The 15,952-nt window shown below is 39.8% G+C and overlaps 1 protein-coding gene and 1 pseudogene across 3 annotated transcripts; one reads left to right on the top strand and one right to left on the bottom strand.

Annotated features, from left to right (window-relative positions):
* Positions 1-1,040: 1,040 nt before the first annotated feature.
* GEMIN6 (gem nuclear organelle associated protein 6) lies at positions 1,041-10,620 on the bottom strand. 3 transcript variants are annotated; one of them, XM_078149477.1, is made up of 3 exons: positions 10,596-10,620; positions 5,434-5,570; positions 1,041-2,954 (listed from the first exon to the last, which is right to left on the bottom strand). In XM_078149477.1, the coding sequence occupies exons 2-3, from the start codon at positions 5,559-5,561 to the stop codon at positions 2,579-2,581; spliced, it is 504 nt and encodes a 167-aa protein (XP_078005603.1). In that variant the 5' UTR covers positions 5,562-5,570; positions 10,596-10,620; the 3' UTR covers positions 1,041-2,578. The 3 variants fall into 3 exon arrangements, with proteins under 3 accessions (XP_078005603.1, XP_020832623.1, XP_020832624.1); XM_020976964.2 differs by lacking the exon at positions 10,596-10,620 and adding an exon at positions 8,534-8,629; XM_020976965.2 differs by lacking the exon at positions 10,596-10,620 and adding an exon at positions 7,532-7,646.
* On the top strand, positions 10,614-11,234 carry LOC110201381 (synaptosomal-associated protein 23-like; annotated as a pseudogene).
* Positions 11,235-15,952: the final 4,718 nt, after the last annotated feature.

The raw sequence follows: 15,952 nt of genomic DNA, 5'->3' as shown, positions 1-15,952 counted from the left end.
TCTTTTTATTCTCTTACTGCTATAGCTAGCATTTATAGTACAATGTTGAATAATAGTGACAACAGGCATTCTTGCTTCATCCATGGTCTTACTAGGAAGGCTTCTAACTTACCCCCAATACAGCTGTTTGCTGATGGTAAGAAGCATTTATCAAATTTATCAATTTATCTACACATTTATCTTATACACTGCTCCACTACACACATTATACAACCCGGCCACACTAACCTTCCTTATCCTTATGCACTATATATGGTCAAAGGCAACTCAGTAATGCAGCAGATAAGTGTGGTGAAAGACCTGAATTCAATTGGACCTTAGACATTTACTGTGCAACCTGTCAGCCTCAGTTTCTTCACCTGTTAACATGAGGATAACAATAAAACCTACTTCCTAGGGTTGTGAAGATAAAAGGAAATAGTATGTACAAATTACTTTGTAAATTTTAAAGTGCTGTATAAACGCTAGCCATGATAATACTCCATCTTCCTTCCATGTGTCTTTGCACTGGTTGGCACCCATGACTAAAGTACACACCCTCCATCTTTCAGAATTTTTTGTTTCCTTCAAACTTGGAAGAATCACTACTGCTTACATCAGTGGTTCCCATTTAGTGGTTTGAGAATCCCTTGAAAGTTCTCAAAGATAATCCAAGATGGCACCTTAAGCAATAAATGACCAACCGTTTCAAATATATTCTATCATCTCAAGCATGCATGTTTTTTTAAGCATGTATGTTTTATATGACATAACTTTTAACTTGGAGCTTTGGGGTCAAAAGTTATCATTTTAGTTATTATAAACCCTTAATGAATAATTCTGAAAGAATATTGTGACCAGTACATTAAATTACCCTGGGAGTTCACTCCTTAAGGGCAGGGCCTCATTTTTGTCTTTGTTATCTCCATAGCCTAACCATTACTAGAACACAGTAATAGGTATTTAATACTTACTCATTGACTGCTTATGTGTCAAGACACTATGTGTGTGTATCAGATGGGGATGGGGGGAATGAGAAGGGGTGGAAGAAAGTCACCAAATTTTTAAAACAAAATAAATTTTAATGCATTTTTTAAAAATACATAGCATTTTAGAGGAACAACAGAAAACCAGAGACCTTGTCAAAATTTAAGTTGAAAATCACTGGTCTAAAAGAGCCATAGAAGAAAGCACTGGAGAGAGGGGATTCCTATATCCACATATAGGAATGAGTAAAGACTTTCTTCTTGTAAGAATCATATAATCTTTGACTTTTGGTTTTGGAGGTCATTCAACACTCCTTCACAATGCAAGGATAGTCAAAGACAACCTTGGATACTGAGACCAGCCACTGGTTATTTATGTGAGATGTTAACTCTTTTTGGAAATAGGAGGAAATAGGGAAAAGGGAAGATCCCAGGAGTCACTACAGACTTGAAAATGGAGAGTAAATTGAAAATAGTCCCAAAGAAATGATTTCTAGAAAGCAGCTTTCTAAGGTGAAGTCAATTCATTCATCCTGGGGCCCTTGGGTTTTATTTGCAAACAGATTATTAAAACTACTTAACTACTTAGTAGTTGCTGGAAATTATGTCTTCAGTTTATTAATTTCCAAACACAAAAACCTACCTCCCATCCCCCTGGGTTAGGCATTAGTGACTGCCTACCAGCAATCTTCCCATAGACCCTAATAAAGATAATAAAGAAGGTAATTTCTGATACTTTTTTCTTAGACTCAAGTTCTTACTCTCCTTTGAGAGTAATTTCCACTGCTATTATTAACCAGTGAATCTGACTGGTTTAAGGGCACCAAACAATTCTAGAATTATAAGAGTCAAGGACAGCAGATTTTCCTAATGGTCAACCAAAGGTGAGAAGTTTCAACCTGAAAAAATATTCAAGTACTGTAATTAAAGTGGCCATTATACTAAGAATATAGACAATCAATAAAAGGCCAAAATACTAATAATATTCAATGTGAATAGAATCAAAGCAATACGATAAAAGAATAGCAGAGAGCTAACCCTAGAATTTGGAAGACCTGGGGTCAAATCCTGCCTTTTACACATATTAGCTGTGTGACCCCTGGCCAGTCATTTAACTTCTGAGTCTGTTGGCAATTCTCTTAAGACTTGAAGATGCAGAGTTATTCTTCTACATCAGTGAAATGAAGTTCCATATAATCACAAAATCACAGATCTTGACGTTTCCTTCCCCTCCCCATAAAAATTAATTTATAGGCTGTGCTTTGCAGTGACAACTTTTTCTATCGGCTCAGATCATATTTCCCCCAGTACTTACTCATTATCTCTTGGTTAACAAAGGAGGAGTAAGGACCCACATCACAAAAGTGGATCGTACAAATAGGAGCTTCCGTGTGCCTGTGAGTCTCTCCCTTCCCAGATCTCCTATATCCCAAACACAGAGAGCATACCATGGGCAACTGAATCTCTGCATTCACTTGCAACACCAAAGTTTTCAAAAGCACAAAATGTACTCAAAGAACTCCAGAAGATTAAGGGCTTAATATTCAACAAACTTTACTAAGAAAAAAAATTAAGTCTTTCTTTCTGCAAGCTGAGCAACAGGTTTTAGTGTCTCACTGGGAAGCTGTAAGATGTCCCTGGATAAGATCCTGAACTCTAGACAAAATAATTTCATTTGAACTGCTGCAGTCTTCAGGTCCATAGGGTGGCTCTATGGTCAGGACCCCAGCAACGCAGAGGGTGCTTTGTGACTCTCCCTGTTCAGTGATGGGGATGTGATTCTTCTCCAGCCAGGACTTCAGGCTGATCTTCCTTTTTTCCAGGTCCTCAGGGTTGTAGGCCTTACTCTCTTCTGGCATGAACATATGGATCAGTTTCTCTCTCACTTCCTGGTTGTCTTCATTCAAAGTTTCAACAGTCTGCACAGCGTGTCCCATGACTCCAGTCACAGCCACAGTGCCATCTTCGAGAAAATTCACAAGGACGATACTTTGGGATGAGAGAAAATACACAGCAAGGGAATGAACAAAGGATTAGATCAACTGTCAATGCCTAGCTCTTCTCAGCAATATAATGATCTAAGACAATTCCAAAGGGACTAATGATAAAAAATGCTATTCTACATCCAGAGAAAGAACCAATAGTCTGAATGCAGATTGAAGCATAATATTTTTCACTTTATTTTTTTGTGTTTTGGGAGGTCTTTGTCTTCTTTTACAATATGACTAATACAGAAATATGTTTTGCATGTTTGCATATGCATAACCTCTATCAAACTGCTTACCATATCAGGGAGGGGGGGAAAGGAAGGAGGGAGGGAGAGAATTTGAAACTCAAAATTCTAAAAAATGAATGTTAAAAATTGCTTTTTTATGTAATGGGGGAAAAAACAGAAGTATGTTTTTTTACAAAGACACAGGAGTTCATTCATTCATCAAGCATTTATATTAGCTGCCTATAATATGCATGGCAGTGTTCAAAATGTCTACTCTTACATGACCAAACTCTAAGTAGAGGTTTATATGATACAAAACCAAGGGTTTAAAAAATGTAGGACAGAGAGAGGTAGGAATCATTCTGGGCTCCATCCAACTCAATGGATGACCCTCAACAATTAACTCAGTTTCCTAAGCCTATTTGAAGATGGGATAAATGTTCATAAAGAGGTGCTATAGTTTAGGATGTAAATATAATAAATTCAACATTAGGAGCACAGGATTTGCTTGTTCCACACACCCCTGTATGTCACTTTAAAATACATTTTAAACAGAATGAAGAGACATACGCAGGTCTCCCTGCTCTGAACACCTATGATGGCCTCGTTCTAGCTACTTCTGTTTCCCTAGCTCTCCCAAGTTGGGAGAGTTATGCCTAATGAATGAAGATCACTTATCTGCTACGAGAAAAATGTTCATAATGTATGAGGGCCATCAAAATTCTAGATGGCTTAGAGTAACTGTTAGTGCTCTGGCTATTGCTGATTAATCTCTTTCACCATTCACTCAGTCACCATTTCCCTGTCACAGTCCCCCATGCCAGAAGATGGAGCACTAATCTGCCTATAGAAGCTACAGATTCCTGCAGGAAAGGTCAATGAAAAAGAAACAGAGGAGAGAAACTTGAGAATTACTTCCTTCAGCTTGCTGCCTAATTTTTTAAAGGAACTATATACATTTTATTAACAGATCTTTCCTCTCTCACTTCACACAACACTTTTATTTTACAACTCTAGTGCCTTATGATATAATATCAAATATTACTGTTATCTGCTGCCCTCTCTCATAAACTTTCATGAGGGCAGGAACCAGGGCTTATCAAGCACAAGGCTGGATAAAATGTAGGTGCTTAATGTTTGCTGAATGAAAGAATGGAGGAGGCTCTTACCACCACTGATCCACCAGGACAGGAATAGTAGAGGGGCTCTAGGTTTCCTCCTCTTAACTCTCTCTGTGCTAGCCCCTAGTTCTCTCTGTCCATCGATAAAAGGGGGAGAGAGAAGGGAAAGGCCTTAGCGCAAAGGCAACTACAGGTGTACCTTGTTTTATGCAACAGGTGTGCTGCTTTTAAAACTGAATAAATCACTTTTTAGAAAATCATTCATCCAAATATTCATTCAATAAATATTTGATCACTCAGCTTATTACCACAATGACCAGAAAATGATGAATTTTGAGGCCCAAGACACTCTCAAAAATTGTTTATTAATTAACAGAATAGGTGTCATCTGCTTTGGTAGCAGGTATAGCCATAGTCACAAGACTAAAGATCCTGGGGGTGCTTTAGTATCTTCTGGATATTGAGCGCTGTTTGTGGTGGAATGGAAGCTTTTCAGGACACGGACGGTCAGCCTCACTCTTGTACTCCTGTCACCAGTGGCTGGATGACTGCCTGGTACAGGAGGTGCTGAACATTAAATGTGAGCTTGCTTGTTGTCTGTGGATTTCTGGTTGTCGGCTGTCAGAAGTCCCTAAAGCTTTACTGAAAACTTTTGGTCCAATTCTCTGCCCTCAGCATCTAAAGGAAGCAGGAGCAGCATCGAAGAACAATGGACAGGGTCACAAGTCCTCCCTTCAGTCTCGCTGCAGTATATATGAGCTGCATGGCCTTGCACAAGTCACTTAGCTCTCACTGCCCCCAACAATGACAGCAGGAACTTCACTGGCAGAGAGTCACCTTAGAGGGTATTTCTCATACCAAAGAAATCATGGGTTTGGTTTCCCCCCGCCAGCAGGGAAATGAATGCTCTCGTGATTCGATAACAGATATTTATTAAATGCCCGTTTCATAGAAGGCACAATGCCATCAGGAAAAGAACGATAATCACTCCCTAACATCTGGTTTTTAAGCATGGACTTTAATATACTGTCACACTGATACACCTTATGGATAAGAAACATAGGGAGAGTGGGAATAAAGTTAAAGAACTCAGCCTTAATTACAAAGAGATGACACACCATGCCATACTCACTTGGCAGAGACTGGGTCTGTTGTTAAAACCCATCCTTTATATTCATTCTTCTCACTAGCTGTCACTCTGACTTCTTTATATACATAGTCTTGCCATTCTAATGGGCTTTTCTTCATCCATTCACTCATGGTCGTCAGCTAGAACAATTCAAGCAACAACAATTTCAGATTTTAGAAATGAAGGCAATGCAAGATGACTCGGTATGCCTATTGTGCCCACTAAGGCCCCAAGAATATCAGTGATTCACCATATGTTCTAAAGCATTTTAAGAACCAAGGTGCTGAACTCCTGGCAGAACTGGATTAAAATGTAATCAGGAAATGTTTAACAAAATAAAGATACAACATAGATAATATTAATTTGTGATTTAAATCAATATGAAGCCTGCTGCAATTTTTTTCTATTTGTTTGACACTATTAGGTAAGAACTTAAAGGTTCTACAGCACTGTTTTGGAGGAAAAGGTCTTGTCTCCGCCCTTAAATTAAAAACAGTTGAGGCAGACAACATAAAAGCATGAGGAAGTTTAAGAACAATTACAAAAGAACATTACGAGCCAACACAACCAAGAGAACTGGGCTATAGTACCAGCTCTCACCATCAGACTAATGGGATATATGCAGGATTCCTGGTTTCCTTCAAATCTCAGCTCAACTGCCAACTTCTCAAAAAGGTGTTTCCTGATGCCCTCAACTACGACTGCCCCTCCCCCCAAATACCCTTGCATTTACTTTGTGTGTGTATATACATAAATGTAACTTCCTTGTTAAATGTGTAAGCCCCTAGAGGGAGGGACATTTCAATTCTTTTATATGTGTATCTTCCAAACTAGCACAAAGCAGACACTGAAAAATGCCTGGTGGTAAAATGAAGTTGCACTGGATAATAGCTACCTGTCCAGCTCTAACCTCTTACACATCAACTATGCTATCATCTATTGTTCATACTACAGTGGCCCAGTAGATAGTATTGGACTTGAAGCCTTTAGAGCCAAATTCTAATCCTGCCTCAGAGGATGACTAGCCGTGTGACCCAGGAAAAGTCACCTAAATTTGCTAAGCCCATTTCCTCATCTGTAACATGGGGACAAATGCCATCACCTAACTCATGGGGCTGTGATGGGGATCAAATGAGACAATATATGCAAAGTACTTTGCAAATCTTAAAGCCTTATTGTTACTTAGTTTTGCCCGGTGAATGGAGTGCTGAATTCAGACATCGGGAAGACCTGAATCCAAATCAATCATTTATTAAGAGCCTACTATGTGCCACGCACCGTGCTAAGCAAATCCTCTCTCACACTTACTAGTTGTGTGACCTAAGGCATATCACTGAACCTGTCTGGGCTTCAGTTTCCCTATTTGAAAGAGGGTTAATAATGTGGGTAGTACCTACACTTCACTGGGTTATTGTGAAACTAAATGATCATGTATGTAAAGCACATTTACCCGGCTGTCAGCTCTACTCAACAAGTTTTTATTACAGCATGCCGAGGAGTGGAATCAGCTAATCCAGGGGTGGGGAACCAGAGGCCTCCAGGCCACGTGCGGCCCTCCAGGTCCTCAAGTGCGGCCCTCTGACCCCCAAACCCGCACTTGAGGGCCTAACGGGCCACGTGTGGCCTCGAGGCCGCAGGTTCCCCACCCCTGAATACCACCCCACCAACGAACACCTAATAAGTGCCTACTATGTGCCAGGCACGGTGCTGCGAGCACTCACACCACTCTTCGACTCTGACCGAAGAGGCCCAGGCCTGGTCCCGGGCCTGATGACCCCGGCTCTATTTTAGTCAAAGTTCGAGGCGAAGAATCGATGCCATCAATCGGCGGGGCCGCCAGGCAGCGCTGAGAACAGGAGGAGGCAGGGCATGGGTCAAATAGAGACCTGACCCTCCGCACAGGCCGTGTGACCTTGAGGGAGTCGTTTAACCGCTCCGTGCCTCACATCCCTCATCAATAAAATGGGGATAAAAACAGCACCTACCTCGGGGGGGAGGGGGAGTGAGGATAAGTGCGGTATCGGCAAAGCTTTCAATGTGCTCTCAATGCTAGCTATTCAAAGAAGCCGTCTTCCCCGCCCCGCCGGTCACGAGAGCCCACCTCTGCGCTGGCCCCCAGGCCTCCCCGGAGCTCCTCTCCCTCACGCGGGAAGCGCCCGAGCCGGCCGAGCGCGAGACCCTGCCGGGCGCACGCGCCCGCCGCGCTCAAGCGCTCCACGCTGAGACCAGCATGCCTCGCTCTCCCTCTCGTCACTTCCTTTACCCAGGATCCTCCGTTTTGTAGTCCTACGTCTAATACAAGGCCCAGAACTGACCCGGGTTGCGTAGCAGTGCGCCTCTTCAGGGCACGTAGGGCTAAGGATTTTGTAGTACTATCGTTTCTGTAGCGTCTGACTCTTCTTGACCCCTTTTGGGGTTTTCTTGGCAAAGATACTGGAGTGGTTTGCTGTTTCCTTCTCCAGCTCATTTTCGAGATTGCCCAGTAAGTGTCTGAGGTTGGATTTGAACTCAGGCCCTCCAGACTCCAGGTCCGGCATTCTATCCACTGCAGCCACCTGGCTACTTGCTAATAAAGCGAGAACTTTAATAGTCATAGACTTGGGGCAGGAGTAACCTTTGGAGTCATATAGCTCAAGCTATTTTAAAACTTTTATTTATCCTTCCTCCTCTTTCCACTCCCCTCATTTTTACACATGAGGAAACTGAGGCCCAGAGAGGGTAATACAGGGGCGGAGGGCAGATTTCGACCCTGACCAGCATGGCACATTCCTCCATGGACCTCAGTGCCTACTTACAAACGAGCCCTTACAGCTCTTTAAAGCCCACGTGCTGGGCCCAGTGGCATCCTGCAGGGAGATTTTTATTTTCCAGTCTGATGCTTAGTGTTTTGGGGTGGCTTAGGAATAGTCCAGGGAGGAAGTGAAGATTGAAGATGATGAACTGCGTCAGTGACCTCCACATCCAGCTAGCTAAGCACATTTCAATGAAACCAGGGCACTTCCCCCACCCCCACTCCAACCCCACTATAGAGATAATACAGATTACTCTGCCATTTACCTGCTCCAGGTGGCCCCTGAGATGGGTCCAACCTGTAAGTCCTTACCTAAATTATGCTATGTTATTAACGTGGTGAAAACATGAAGCACAATCATTTCATGTCGTCTTGATGGATTAACAATATAGAATTCCCTTCAACCACCTGGTGAGAAATGCAGGGACACAGTATGTCACATCCACTGTTTTAACAGACACTTGCTGTCTTTGGATAAGAGAACCTGCAGTTTTATCTAAAAGGATTGTTGATAAAATAAATTAATAAAATTTTTTTAAGTTGTACTAATCCTCACTTATTTGATTATTCGTAAGGTTGAGTATTTTTTCAAGTGGTTAACATTTTCTGATACTTCTTTTGAAAATTGTATGTTCATGTCCTTTGTTCATTTATCTGTTGTGAACTGAGTTACCCAGTTACTTTTTATAGTTCCTTATATATTTTAGATGTCAAGTTTTTATCTGTCATATTTGCCAAAAAATAATAAATCACTTGAAGGGGATGTTCTAGTAGGAATTCCTTTTGTGTATAGGTCAGATTAGATGGCCACTAAGGTCCCTTCTAACTCTCAAATTCAACTATTTTCATCCATTGACTTTTTAAATTAATTAGGGACTCATTTATACCTACTTTAAGAGCAATAACTATTTTTGCTTTTGCTTTTTATACTCAGTACTTAGCATAGTACCTAGCACATAGTAAGGAATTAACAAATGTTTGTTGATTGATGAATTGACTCCAGAGCAGTGGCCCCTCTCTGCTCTCCTTACTCAGAACAATTTGCTAGGCAGAGAAGGGGAAGAATCCCTACCAGGGGTGGGGAACTTGTGGCCTTCAGGCCACATGTGGCCCTCTGGGTCCCCAACTGCAGCCCTTTGCCTGAATACAAACCTCACCTGAACAAATCCCCTTGATAAAAGGATTTGTTCTCTAAAATATGGTCTCAGTCAAAAGGTCACGCCCAAGGAACTAGAAGGCCACATATGGCCTCAAGGCTGCAGGTTCCCCACCCCTGCACCTAGGCCTTTTCAGACAAACCATAGCTCAAAGATCTCATAGGAAGAAAAGTTTGATAATCCAGGAAGGGCAAAACTTTGAGGGAAAGAAAAGGATGGGGGGAACCAAAGGCATCCCCGTGGCCCTCTATCAGAGCTAAGGCACTGTACTCCCTTCCCAGGATCTGTGCTCCAACCCCTTACCCTGCAAAGAGCTTCCCTCTCCTTGGGCACAACTTGGGCAAGGGTGCTGCTTCCCTGAATCAGCCTGGAGGTTTTGCTGTCCTCTCTACCTAGGCAGAATCCCTGAAGCACCATTGCTAACAGGAATCCCCTTATTTTTACAGATGAGAACACTGGAACCTAGAGAGATGAAGTGTCTTATCTTAGATCACACCAGGTTCTTTTGACTGTTTGATAATCCAGGCATTTGGCTGCTTGTACCTTCCCAGGAGCAAATACAAAATGCTCTATTTCACATTCAAAGCCCTCCATAACCTAGCTCCACTGTTCCTAACCTTTTCAGGCTTCTTATACCTTTCTCCCAGACTTGTATTCTTCAATCCAGTGACACTGACCTCCTTAATGTTTCATTAATAATACACTCTTTATCTCTCAGCTCCAGGCATTTTCTCTGGCTGTTGCCCAAGGCTGGAATGCTCTCCCTCCTTATGTCTGCCTACTTCTGACCTACCTCATTTCCTTTAAGTCCCAATTAAAATGACTTCTTTTACTAGAAGCCTTCCCCAACCCTCCTTAATTCTAATGCTATCCCTGTTAGCTACTTCCTATTTATCCTATAGATAACTTGCTTTGAATATATTTGTTTTCATGCTGTTTCTCTCCCCACTTAGAATGTAAGCTCCTTGAGGGCAGGGATTGTTTTTTGCCTCTTTCTGTATCCCCAGTGCTTAGCACAATGCCTGGCATATAGTAGACATTACTAAATGTTTGATTGATTAATTGAAAAAGTTTGAATGATTAATTGATAAATTCAAAAAAATTAAGCCCTGATAGATCTTATCTTTGGGAATGTGCTGACTAAGGAGGATTGGAAAGAGAAGAACATGGAATCCACCTGAATATATATATATACTAGTTCCTGTTTCTTTGCTTACCAAGAATTTTGATCCATCATGGATAATCTGTCAATAGAAGAGATTCAGCTAAGGGCTCACCAGATGACTGATGAGTCCCTGGAAAGCAGGAGAATCCCAGGCATTGAGTCTCAGGATGCAGGCATCAAAACCATCACTATTCTGGATGAAAAAGGGGAAAAACTGAACCACGTAGAAGGAGGTGTGGACCAAATAAGCAAAGACATGAGAGAGATGGAGAAGATGTTAACAAGCTCAGCAAGTGTTGTGGCCTTTGGGTTTGCCCTTGGAATAAGTCAACAAGTTTTCAGTTTGGTAATGTCTGTAAGGCAACATGGACTGAAGGCAGAGACTACTCACCTATAGTGTGGTTTCTAAGCAGCCAGGCGGTATGACAATCAGCCTCAGCAAAGAGCTGAAGGAGCCAATGGTAGAAACATTAAACAGATAACTAATGTTGTCCAGAGAAGATGAAAAGGAAGAAAATTTGACTCAGGTGGGCAGTATCCTGGGGAATTTGAAAAACATGGCCATAGAGATGGGCAATGAGATTGACTCTCAGAACAAGCCAATAGGATTACCAAGAAGACTGATACTAACAAAGATTATATTGACATTGACGTTGCCAATGCCAGAGCAAAGAAACTCATTGACAGCTAAAGATGTTGCTGCTGCCTTCATCTGGGAATTCTTTCATCTGCAATTTCCTCCAGCTTCTCCTGAATCACCACCTTTCTGAGTTTGAAATTTCTTTGTGCCAACCCTTTCTAAGCAAAGAGGGGAAGAAAAAGTGAAATGAGTGAAACAGATTCCTACTAGATGGCTTCTAATTCTCACTCTTTTCCCTAGTGAGCAAATTGATATAAACCATTCAGTCTTTCCTATGGGGTTCTCTTCCTCAATGTACGGGTTGAGATTGTGTTGCAGACTTTAAAATTATTATACATCCTTCTTTTTCCACCTGAGCAGACTCTTTTGCTTTCAGGATTTTCAAATATTGACAAAAAGGCAGCAGGAAGGAGGGAGGGGAGTAGAGAAGGAATGGGTGAGGTTTGGGGGGATTATTTGTTGCTGCTTCTGTTATATCAGTAAAAGTGCCACAGGCCCTAACTCTATGGAAAAGTTACATAGAGAAAATGTTCTGTCATCTGCCATTCCCCTTTGAAAATTTAACTGGGTTCATTGCCAATTTAAATGACTCTGAGCAAGTGCTTAACCTCTCAGTGCCCTGGGCAGCTCTTTATGAGGATATAAGTTGCTGAACATGTGCATATCTGCATTGGTAGAGGGAGCTGGCTGTCTTGTACTGGGAGTTCCCTACACGGATGAAATCACAGGCCGAGACCAAAAACAAAATAAAGTCCTTAAGGTAAGGGTCGTAAATAACCCATTGACTATTATTTGGATTTAGAGATTAAAAAATTTTAAATCATAAAAACTTTTTTTAAGTAAAGGAACTTAATTTCTCCCCAAATGATTGCTATATAGACATATGTTTTATGATCCCAGTTCATGCTGCATCCTCTGGGAACACTTTATATAAGTTTGTGATTTAAAATAAATAATATTTTTAGCCTCATGTCCCCATTACAAGCCTGAATCCTCATTAATTTTAGTGTGAATGTCATTTGTTTTTGAGAATATATAATTCACAGGTTAAATATCAACATTTCTTTAAAGGTTGACAAAGTTAGCAAAATGTATAAATTAAAGATTACCTCAAAACCAGGCCTGGTTCAGTATTGGGAAATTATAAGCATAATTTACATATCAATAAGAAAATCAATAAAAATCATATGATTATCTCAATAGATGCAGAAAAAGCTTTTGACAAAATATAATTCCCATTCCTAGTAGAAACACTAGAAAGCATAGGAATCAATGGAACTTTTTTAAAAACGATAAGTAGTATCTATCTAAAACCAAGAGCAAACATTATCTGTAATGTAATGGGGATAAAATAGAAGCCTTCCCAATAAGATCAAAGGTGAAGTAAGGATGTCCATTATCAACATTATTATTTGATCTTGTACTAGACATGCTAGCTATATCAATAAGAAAAGGAAAAGAAATTGAAGGAATAAGAATAGGAAATGATGAAATAAAACTATTATTCATTGCAGATGATATGATAGTATATTTAGAGAATGCTAGACAATCAACTGAAAAATAAATACAGAGAGTATAAAATATTTGGTAATCTGCCTGCCAAAATGTATCCAGGAATATGTGAATACAATTACAAAATGCTTTCCACACAGATCCAAACAACTATTGTGCTATAAGAAAGGATGAGCAGGATGCTTTTAGAAAAACCTGGGAAGACCTATATAAACTGATGCAAAGTAAAGTAAGCAGAACAAGGAGACTATTGTATTCAGTAACAGCAATATTATATAACGATCAACTGTGAAACTTAGCTACTCTGATCAATACAATGATCCACAACAATACCATCCACCTCCAGAAAGAAAACTGATGAACTCTGAGTGTAGACTGAAGCATATTTTTTTCATTTTATTTTTCTTACCTTTTTTTTGGCAACATGAATGGAATTTTTTAAAATTTAGTATTTTGTTTTTCCCCAATTACATGTAAAAACAATTTTCGACATTCATTTTTAAAACTGAGTTCCAAATTCTTTCCCTCCCTATCCCCGTTATTGAGAAGGCAAACAACATGATACCTATCATATGAGAAGTCATGTAAAACATATGTTTGAAATGTTGAAAATGTTTTGCATGACTTCTCATATGACGGTTATCATGTTGCTTGCCTTCTCAATGGGTAACAGAGGGGCTAGAAGGGAGGAGAGAATTTAGAACTCAAAATTTAAAAAAAAAGAACGTATAAAATAAAAAGAGTTTCTATATTCAGGAAGCTTACATACTAAAAGGGGGAGACAATACGTATGAGGGATTGGTGGAGAGAGAAGGGTGATTTGCTCTGGGAAATCACAGGAATTGTGAGTGGAACCAGAGGGTGGCTTCCATAGTTAACTGACATGCTCAAATTAGGAACTTGCAGAGCTTGGAACAGAAAGATAGCAATCAGACTTCTGTCCTGGGTACACTGAAAGCCTGCAAGTTGCTAGTTGGAATTTTCCCTGAGATCCTGGATTAACATAACATTCAATAACCTGAGAAATCAGCAGTTGGACCCAAGAAGATATAAAACAAAACCAAGCATAGCCTAGCCACAGAAGCACACAAAGTCTGAAGTTAGGTTTAACGAGTAAGTGAATGTAGAAGAAAATAAAAAAAGAATCCCACCATAAGGAACTATTATGATGATGGAGACCTTCAAGACACAAATTTAGAAAAAGAGAATGACTTCAAAATATCTACTAGCAAAATCTCAGAGAAAAAACACTGTTTCAGTACAAGTTCAAAAGTTCAAGTAGAATTCTTGGAAGAGAAATATCTACAATCTTTTAAAAAGAACTAAAAATTATTTTATAAATAAAATGAGAATGCTAGAGGAAATAATTGGAAAAGAAATGAGAGCACTAAGGGAGAAATAGAAAAAAGCTACAGAAGAAAGAATTGAAAAAAGAGAATTAACAGCTTAGCAAAAGATACCAAACAACACGGCTTGAAAATTAGAATGGACCAAATAAAAGTTAATGATTGCACAAAGTAATAAGAAATGTTTTGAAGAAAAAAGAATCAAAGCAGCGGAAAAATATTAGACATCTCATATCAAAAACACTTGACAAACAGATCAAAGAAAGAAAATGTAAAAATCACTAGACTGCCTAAAACCTTGACCAAAAAGACAGCCTATCAAAAAATAATAAAACTACATGGATCTCTTAGAACCACAGGGTAAAGTAAAAATTAATTCACAAGTCACTTCCCAAAAGAATCACCAAAATAAAAATTCCCAGAAACATTACACCCCAAATCCAGAGCTTTTAGGTCAAAGAAAAAATACTGCAAATAGAAAGAAAGAATTCAAGGACAAATAGTCAAGATCACACAAGATTTAGCAGTCACCACTATAAAGAAGTAGAGAGCTTAGAATGATATTCTAGAAGGCAATATAAGCTTACAACCAAGAATAATGGCCAGAATATCTGAGCATCATCTTATAGGGGAAAAATAGACTTTTAATGAAACAAAAGACTTCCAACCATTCCTGACTAAACAATAATCGTGTAGAAACTTTGAAATACAAACATAGGTGTCAAGAGAAACATAAAAAGCCTTCTCATTCTTGAAGATGCCTCCATTCCTGCAACCTTCTCACTCTGGAATAACTCCTGAAACCCCTTTCCACAGATTAGTCAGTTCTTCCTGGAACTTCCATTTTATTTTTTTATTTTTGGGCTTTTTTAGGCAGTTGGGGTTAAGTGACTTGCCCAAGGTCACACAGCTAGTAAGTGTCAAGTGTTGGGTCTGAGGCCGGATTTGAACTCAGGTCCTCCTGACTTCAGGGCCAGTGCTCTATCTACTGCGCCACCTAGCTGCCCCTGGAACCTCCATTTTAATGAAGTGCCCAGGTCAATCATATTCACACTCAGCTCTTGTTCTTTTTGGACTTCTTTCTCCACAATCACTTTGCATGAGTTCTTTCTCCTCCTCTTCCCTCTCCCCATCTTTTCAACTTCCTTTTATATGTTGTCTTTCTCCATCAGAAGGTAAGCTCCTTCTCTTTTTGTGGTGGCAAAGAATTGGAAATTGAGGGGATACCCATCAGTTTGGGAATGGCTGAACAAGTTGTGGTATATGAATGTAATGGAATACTATTGTTCCATAAGAAATGGTGAGCAGGCAGATTTCAGAAAAAACTGGAAAGACTTACATGAACTGATGCTGAGTGAAGCTAGCAGGACCAGGAGAACATCGTACACAATAACAGCAACATTGTGCGATGATCACTTTGTTAGACTTAGCTCTTCTCGGCAATGCAATGATCTAAAACAATTCCAAAAGACTCATGATGGAGAATATTATCCAGATCCAGAGAAAGAACCACGGAGTCTGAATGCAGATTGAGACATGCTATTTTCTTTTTTGTTTGTCTGTTTTTTGTTTTTTATTTCTCATGGATTTTCCCTTTTGTTCTGATTCTTCTTTCACAACATAACTAATGTGAAAATATGTTTAACATAATTATACATATATAACCTATATCAGATTGCATGCTGTCTTGAGAAGAAGAGGGAAAGGAGGGAGGGAAATTTAGAACTCAAAATCTTATAAAAGTGAATGTTGAAAACTAATAATCAATTAATTAAAAAAAGCAGGTAAGTTCCTTGAGGGCAAGGACTGTATTCCTTTTTGCTTGTATTTATATTCTCAGTATTTAGCATGGTGCCTAGCATATTGGAACTCTTAATGTTTTGAAAAAAGAAAAATGAGGGAAAGTCTGTA

Source organism: Phascolarctos cinereus, unplaced genomic scaffold (genome assembly GCF_003287225.1).
Source record: "Phascolarctos cinereus isolate Bilbo 61053 unplaced genomic scaffold, phaCin_HiC Scaffold_2;HRSCAF=192, whole genome shotgun sequence".
NCBI classification, from domain to species: Eukaryota; Metazoa; Chordata; class Mammalia; order Diprotodontia; family Phascolarctidae; genus Phascolarctos; species Phascolarctos cinereus.
This window is presented reverse-complemented; position numbering and strand designations above follow the sequence as displayed.

What these genes read in the sequence shown, in the direction of transcription:
- GEMIN6 (XM_078149477.1), bottom strand. Translation starts at nt 5,561, where the DNA reads ATGAGTGAATGGATGAAGAAAAGCCCATTAGAATGGCAAGACTATGTA. An exon ending in ACAGACCCAGTCTCTGCCAA is followed by an intron (nt 2,955 to 5,433) that starts GTGAGTATGGCA and finishes CTCATCCCAAAG; the next exon opens with TATCGTCCTTGTGAATTTTC.